The following is an 8,530-nucleotide window of genomic DNA, read 5'->3' as shown; positions in this document are numbered from 1 at the left end:
TTTTACTGAGTTGGATTTAGTTTTTTATGAGGAACAGATCCAAAAGATTTTTCCCATAGTAAAAAACCCTTTCCTTACTCGCTTATTAACTTTTTTCCTGTCTTTCATTCATCGTTGCGGTCACGTTCGCCAACAGCTCTAAACGCTATATTTTTTAAGTAAACGCGGTGATGATTTTGCATAGATATTATCATTGTTCTAAATTGCATACGTTAGCTTCTCTAGAAATTTAAGAATATCGACAGATGTAACAAAAAGCGAGGAATGTGTGTCAAGTTATGTATATTTTTTCTTTCTTTGTGTACGAAAACGGCCTGGTAATTGAGGGACGGGAAACGGGGAGAAAAGGAAGTTAAAATGAAAGCTGGCCGTTTTCTTCCCCTGCGAGGCGTGATCTGAATTAAAAAGGCAACAAAACCTAAGCGAATGACTGGAAAGCAAATACTGAAATAGCGTTATTTGTTGAATAACGTTTGACAGCTGGCTCCATGTGATGACGGCCAATAATAAGTGAAGGAAAATGTTCCAAGATGTAGTACGCAGTATTTTAAAGGATTATAGAAAAACCAAGAGATTCTTTTGAGAAAAGCCAAGTAAACTGAAAAATTTAACTTAACTGTTTTCCATTGCCATAAACGACCGCATAAACACACTTATGTTAAGTGCTCAGCAGGTGAGGTCAGTTATTCAAGGTGTAATATTACTGAACGACAAAAATATTGAAAATAATTGTTATATAAACATTAGACCCGGAAATCCTGAAGCGAAGGTTCAAACAATTGTTGGGGCGTTTGAAGTAAACTAGCTTGCATGAGCAAACTGGGGGGAAGGTACCAAGAATTTTGGTTCACAGAAGCTTCTTTTTTAATAAATTACGCGTTGCCGCTACAACGTTTACAGTATTCCCTTTCTGATTAACACCAACTCTAAAGCTTCTTCTTCAATTTATTACACGTTGCCGCTACAACGTTTACAGTATTCTCTTTCTAATTAACTCCAACTCTAAAGCTTTTTCTATAATTTATCACACGTTGCCGCTACAACGTTTACAGTATTCCCCTTCTGATTAACTCCAACGCCAAGCTTTTCTTTGATTTATTTCACGTTGCCGCTACAACGTTTACAGTATTCCTTTTCTGATTAACTCCAACTCTAAAGCTTCTTCTTTAATTTATTACACGTTACCGCTACAACGTTTACAGTATTTCCTTTCTGATTAACTCAACTCTAACTTTAACTGATTTCGGCGACAATTTCAACTACGACTAACAACCATTAACCAAAAGCTACGCGCTTAAATCTCTTTGAAAGTGGGCGTAAGTTCATAAAGAAACTGTGATGGAGATAGTACAAGATAATTTGCTTTTTATCAACTGAGTAAATAATGTAAATTGGCAACTGAATAGCGAAACATTCTTTGTCTTACGCTTTGTTGAGGGGCTAACGCTCGAAATATGAGTTTTAGAAACTCTTTCCGGTAGCTGATTTACACAATTTTCATTATATCTCATTTGCGTGTGTTTTCTTAACCTTGGAGTTGATACCTCAACGGTTTTAATCTTTGAAAAAATTTTCTCTACCTATAATAAGTAAACATATAGTTAAATTTGAATAAGACAATGTCGCAAATTAATGACATTCCAATTTGCGAGAGCAACTAAAGCTGACGTGTGTTTTAAGGAGATCCTATATTATCTCAATAACGTCTAGTGTCACTTTGCACGAACAGTTTAAAATACATACCGGCTGTCTTTTTTTCGGGTGCCATGTCAAAATTTCAGAAGCAACAAAGCGAGGCTCTTCTAAAAGGGATTGCAGAACAATTTTAACAAGTCAGAAAAAAATGACCCGAGTTGTAAAATGTGGAAGGTTTACTGTCATTAAACAGTAAATCAGTTGATGGATGGGTTAGACCGCACCAATTACGTCGTAAGTGTAGTTATTAGGGAGCTTAAGCATCAAAGGCAGACTCGGACGGTAGCTGGAAGTTAAAAGTTCTTATTCCCGGTGATAAATACATCTTTTTGGTCTGTACAATTTGGTACAAAATTAAAAAATGAATACCTTGTGGTTGATGAATTAGCACCAAATCGCGCCAGATTTAGTTTTATTCTTTCTCCGGTTGCCACCTGCACCTAAAAAACGTCTCTGCTCAAATTCTTTAGAAGTAGGGAGAAAGAACTGGAGGGAACGTTCAGCCACATTAATCCTCAGATAAATCCAAACGGCATGCAGAAGTCTGGGGAGGAAACGATAGCTAAGCAGCTTCGCCTGTAGAAAAGCAACTGATGAGATTCTTAAGACATAGACGATAACTACCACTGAAGATAAAACAGATGCAAGGGTTTACAGCACAGTACGAGTACGCCAGAAGAAAGGAAATAGTTTTAAAGTATTGCATGCCACAAGATGACCTCATAGCCATTTTTGATGAATAAAAGAGCAGCACGACGCAGATGCTGAATGGCAACCAGCATACGGCGAACACCAAGACAATGGCAACGGACATATTAAGAACATTTCTTTCTTTCTTCAAACGCCTTTCTCTTGCATTAGCTGATTGCTCCCCAGGAATCTTCTGCGATTTAATTTTTAAGGCAATGACAAAATAAAGTATGGCAATCAAAACCAAAGGGACATGTATGATAAAAACGATCATTCCCAGTAAGTAGGTTTGCAGCGATAGGGACTCTCCAAATGTGTCATTCCACTGCCACCCACAAATCAGCCCCTTTGGATGCTCGACAACTTTCAGGGCGATCAAATATGGGCAATGGGCTGCCAAGGCGACCATCCAAATGACGAGAATGAAGTACCGGCACTGCTTTGAACTGATTAGTGGGGAACGAAGAGGAAATACTACAGCCCCAAATCGATCCACTGCGATCAACAACAGGCTCTGAACTGAAACTAGAGTTGAGACATCTGTAGTGAATAGACTTAGTTTACACACCGCTTGGCCAAGGGGACCGCTAAAGTAGCCGGCTGTGTTTAACTTTACAGAAAGTCGAGGAAAGGAGAAAATCGCAAACAACAGATCGGAGATTGCCATGTTTACAATAAAAATGTTGATTGGTGTTCTCAGAGTTTTCGTCCTATAGACAATTATTCCAATGAAGGAATTCGCAGCCAGCGACACAACAAATAGCAGACAGTAGGCGAAGGTTTCACCAATTCTTCTCGCTGTGGGGTTGAAGCAGCTCGACATGGACTGTGTTCCGTTCGTCATTGCTGTCACGTTTGCAGACATTTTTTGATACCGAGAGATCAGGTTTTTCTTCAGCCAACAGCCCTGCGGTGGGTACTTAAACTCTACTGGATGAAAACACAACCTATCCATCTTATATAAATCAAACTTTCACATGTTTAATTAATGAACATACCCAGGAAAATTATATAATTCTTTCTAACCTTTTGGTATGATTGGTAAATGGTGAAAACAACAATTTTTTAGAGAAATGTATTTACATATAAAAGAGGAAAAACAAGTCGTTTCTAAGGAAGGTCGTTCAACCAAAGGCGTGACGTAAATCTAAAGGCAGACATGAATGAAGCACATGATAAAATGGCGAGTACCAAAATAGAATAATTTATTGATGTTGAATGACAGTTGACAGCTTGTCTCAGAATCATCACGTATGAGAAAGGAAGTTGTTCTAAAATAGAGGAGTTGTGCGCGACGTTAACGGGAAAATATTATTGCAAAAGGCGACTATGCAACGTTTTCCTGTCTGTTTCCCGCTTTTGCTCTTTGAAACGAAAAAAATTCACATAAGCAGTGAAACAGATCAGTATTCTTTTTTAATTTCACTAAAGATATTTTGGAGGATTACAGGAAATATAATATCTCCGTTGCTTTAAACGACCGCATACACTCATTAACCTTCTGTGCTTCGGCGAGGTCACTAACAAATTTCAGTCCCCGCGGTAAAACCAAAGTGCAGCTGATATGACTATCAAAGAAGAACAAAAAGACGAAAGAGTGAAAAAGAATAAATATCGGTTTCGATGAACTGTATCTGTAAATTTGTTTTAAGCAAACGATGATTTCCCTTTCTTTAACCAATCTTTGGTTCTGAGCATTTCTCAGGAGGCTACCTATATTCTCAATAAACAAAACAAAGCTGATAAATAACAAATGACTTTCATTGACTTTCTTTAGCCAAACTTCTTTTACTGAGTTGAATCTAGTTTTCCATGAGGAACACATTCAAATCGTAAATACTCCTTTCCATCCTCGCTTATTAACTTTTTTCCTGTCTTTATTTTGTATTTTTTATTTTATTTTATAAAAGCTGTAAGCAACGTTGAATCCGATTCTCTTTCCCTCAGTAACTGGATTTAAGCAGCTCGGTACCTATGTTCCATTCATCGTTGCGGTCACATTTGTCGACATTCAGCCAACAGCTCTGAAGGCTATCTTTTTTATAATTGCATACGTTAGCTCCTCCAGAAATTCAAGAATATCGACAGATGTACGATGAACCTTCATTTTGATTAGCAAAAGTATCTACAATTACAGTTACTTGAGATTAAATAGTTGGGAAAGATCTCATTTGGATAATTGCACTTCAAATAGAAATATCATTAGCCTCAGGAACAGTTGTAGAAAGTTCCATTATCTTCTGTTTCCGCATCTTGACGTGTATGTAAAACGCCTTCAATACATGTCATAGGTCTGTGCTTCAGTCACTTGATGATAATTGTTGTGGTTGTTTCTTGATCGCTTGTTTGCTTACTATTTTCTTATTTTACTATTTTCTTCTCGCTTGTTTGCTTACTATTTTCTTATTTTACTATTTTCTTATTTTACTATTTTCTTATTTATTGACGGATATCAGTTTCCCAGCCAAAACGTGAAAAATAAAATCAGCTAACAAAAAGCGAGAAATGTGTGTCAGGTTTTGCTTATCTTTTCTTTGTTTGTGCACGAAAACGGCCTGGTAATTGAGGTACGAAAAACGGGGTAAAAGGAAGTTAAAATGAAAGCTGGCTGCTTCCTTCCCCTGCAAGGCGTGATCTGAATTAAAAAGCCGATTAAGGTTTAGCAAATGACTGGAAAGCAAAAACTGAAATAGCGTTTAACTTATTTATTGAATTACGTTTGACAGCTGGCTCCATGTGATGGCGGCTTATAATAAGTGAAGGAAAATGTTGCAAGATGTAGTACACAGTATTTTAAAGGATTATACAGAAATCAAGAGATTCTTTTGTGAAAAACCTAGTAAACTGAAAAATTTAACTTTACTGTTTTCTGTTGCCATAAACGACCGCATAAACGCACTTATGTTAAGTGCTCTGGTGAGGTCAGTTATTCAAGTTGTAAATATTACTGAGCGAAAAATGTCATGAATTCCCCAAGGTAAAAGCAAATTATAAAGTGGCCAGTGATATGAGGAAGGAATTGATGAAGTTTAAAAAGTGCAAAATTTCTTGCAGTTCTCGATCAATTTGTTTTCCTAATTCAGTCAAACCCTAATGTCCCATGTACTTCTTTGATATCTCTTTTTATTTCTGACGCCAAAGAATAAACAGATGTTATGCTTTCTATTGCTCTCATCCCTTCGTTTAAAAACCATTTCAGACACACTCATTCAAAAAACATGTTAACTTGCTTTTTATTGTAAAAAAGAGGATTTAATTATATGTTTTCTGGTATATATAACAAGGCGCGGTCGGCCGAGTTAAGTTTTCGCGAACACAATGGTTGTGAAGGAGTTGTAGTTAAGTGATGTGTTTTGTCTTTATTAACTCGAAGCTTAATGCGATCAATTTGATCTTATTTTTATCTGATCCTTTTACTTCTTAGGAAAAATTCATCGACAGTAGTCTACAAAAAAAATGTTTACAAATCATGATCAAACGATCATTAAGCCATAACTATTCTAAATAATGGTTTAGGCCGTCATGCAAATTTCCATAAAAATTCTTTGAGCTGCCAGTTAGGTATATACATGAAGTCGTGCGGTCTGAAGTGACTTTTTTCTGATGATTTTGAAGATGTTGGTTTATTTCAACTTCCTTGGCCGGTCATTTTGAATGAGCAAGTGCCAGAATACCAGTAGACAAGATATCTGTTTTTTTTTTTTTTTGCGGGGTCGACTGAGTTGTTTCCCTACCTTAAACTTTGCCTCAAAGTGATTATTCAAAAGTAGTATTAATGAGCCCCTTTTTATTATATATCGTAAGCTGATGAGCTAATAAACTACAAAAAAGCATCTGGGTCAACCAAAGAGAAATCAGCTAAAGAGATTCCAAAGGCCTTGACGATAATTTCCATGGAAAGCGAAACAGATTAGTAGGGGTAATAGGACCGAGTAAAGTCTAATTCGGTCTGTAATCATACGAGTGATTAATAAAATCGAACAACTGCGAAACAGGAGTCCGATTTGTTGATCACGAGTATGATTACAAACAGAATTGGAAGACAAGAAGTGAAAACAACAATTTCAGAGAGATATGTTTAAATATAAAAGAGGAAAAACAGGTCATTACTAAGAAAGGTAGTTCAACGCAAGGCGTGATCTGATTCTAAAGGCAAACATGAATAAAACACGTGATAGAATGGCGAGTGCTGAAATAGAATAATTTAGTGGTGTTGAATGACAGTTGACAGCTTGTCTCAGAATCATCACGTATGAGAAAGGAAGTTGTTCTAAAATAGAGGAGTTAAAGCTTTACGCTAACGGAAAATAGTATTGCAAAAGGCGACCATGCAACGTTTTCCCGTCTGCTTTCAGCTTTTTGCACTTTGAAACGAAAAAAATTCACACAAGCCATGAACAAGATCAGTATTATTTTCTAATTCTACTCAAGATGTTTTGGAGGATTACAGCACATATGATATCTCAGTTGCTGGGGATGCTTAGAATGTAATGTATATGTTAATGATCAGACGTTTTTCCTTAAATCGAGTGTAGCAAACATATTTTTAAAAAGAGTGAAAGAACCCGCGAGAGGAGTGCTACCTGAGGAATACACTCAGGATCTCTGAGCAACAAAAATGTTGACAGAAGTAAACGCAACCACAAATGGAACACGAGAAACGAGCTGCTTTGATTCAACAGCAGCCAAAGCCGGTACAACCACAGTTCTGTGTGTGCTCTTCGTAGCTTCGCTGGTTGGAAACATCTTCATCGCACTGGTAGTATACAAGACGAAAACCCTAGGAAAACCCATCAACTTTTTCATTCTAAACATGGCCATGTCTGATCTTCTATTTCCGATTTTCCTGTTTCCACGTATTGTGACCGGGTTGTACGTCGATTTCTGGCTGATCGACGGGCCTTTTGGCGAAGTGATGTGCAAACTTTTTTCTTGCTCAATCGACGTTTCCACTCTTGTGTCTATACAAAGCCTGGTTATGATGGCTGTTGATCGTTTTGGAGCTGTGGTTTTTCCTTTCCGTTCTCCCTTTATCAGTTCTAAGTTGTGTCGTTTATATTCTCGCCACTTGGATCATCTCTATTGCTATCAAGTCCCCAGAACTGTTTGCCTGGAAACTTGTCGAGAGTCGAAATGGGTCAGCGTGTGAGCTGCGATGGAAGGACGCGTTTGGAGATTCATTGCCCTATAAAAGCTACATTTTGGCATTGTGCGTTGTATTTTGGTTTACTCCTTTAGTTTTGATCGCCATACTCCACGTCACCATTGTGCTCAAAATTAAATCCCAGAAGATCCCAGGCGAGCAATCAGTAAATGTAAGAGAGCAACGTTTGAAGAGAGACAGAAATGTTTTGAAGATGTCTGTTGCGGTCGTGTTGGTGTTCACATTGTGCTGGATGCCTACCGCCATCCGGATTTTACTAAGCTTCTATTCATCAGACAAAATTATGATATCATCTTGTAGTTTCCGATACTTCGAACATATTGCTTATTTTCTTGCTCAATCAAACTGTGCTATAAATCCTTGGATCTGTTTCATTTTCAGTGGAAATTATCGTCAGGGGCTTAAAAATATCCTCAGCTGTTTGTACAGGACTAATCGAGTTGAACTCCCTAAAGTTGAATTGAGGAACTATAGATGTAGCACTACCTTGTAAAAAACAAAAACTGAGAATCTAGAAGAAGAAAATAAAAATTCGAAAGAAAAGTAAAAGAAAAAGCAGGAGGAAAATGGAAAGAAATATAATAGAGTTTGATAAACTGGAGCTTGTAAAAACATTACAATAGTTTGGAGTGTAAATTAAAAATTCATTTTTAAGCCATAGATGGTCATAGATGTGAATTAAGTGAATGATCTACTTCTCTGTACTATCCCATCTGATCTGGCTTTATTTTTACGAACTCAGAAATATGCTCATACTCAGACGGCCCCGAAGAGGACGGAGCCAAACAAAAGATCTAATGGGTAGAACAAATAGCTCAGTACGTGCGTTTTAAATTTCCTACATTTTTTTAGCTGTCCTCTGCAAAACATCAACGTGAAATGACCAAAAATTTGCGTTCACTGAGAACGGAAACCCCGACGGCAAATTTGGAACTCGAAACCGCTCTCATACGTTATGCTGAAGTTGAGATGCGGCGCCGT

At 37.4% G+C, this 8,530-nt stretch overlaps 1 protein-coding gene and 1 pseudogene across 1 annotated transcript; one reads left to right on the top strand and one right to left on the bottom strand.

The window, feature by feature from the left end:
- Positions 1-743: 743 nt before the first annotated feature.
- Positions 744-3,832, bottom strand: LOC149040691 (RYamide receptor-like). Its single transcript, XM_089182782.1, has one exon. It carries the CDS (start codon positions 3,338-3,340, stop codon positions 2,258-2,260), a length of 1,083 nt encoding a protein of 360 aa, XP_089038908.1. The 5' UTR covers positions 3,341-3,832; the 3' UTR covers positions 744-2,257.
- Positions 3,833-6,707: 2,875 nt separating this feature from the next.
- Positions 6,708-8,209, top strand: LOC149040690 (QRFP-like peptide receptor; annotated as a pseudogene).
- Positions 8,210-8,530: the final 321 nt, after the last annotated feature.

The sequence above is a fragment of the Pocillopora damicornis genome, chromosome 9, assembly GCF_964200805.1.
Source record: "Pocillopora damicornis chromosome 9, jaPocDami1.2, whole genome shotgun sequence".
Lineage (NCBI taxonomy): Eukaryota > Metazoa > Cnidaria > Anthozoa > Scleractinia > Pocilloporidae > Pocillopora > Pocillopora damicornis.
This window is presented reverse-complemented; position numbering and strand designations above follow the sequence as displayed.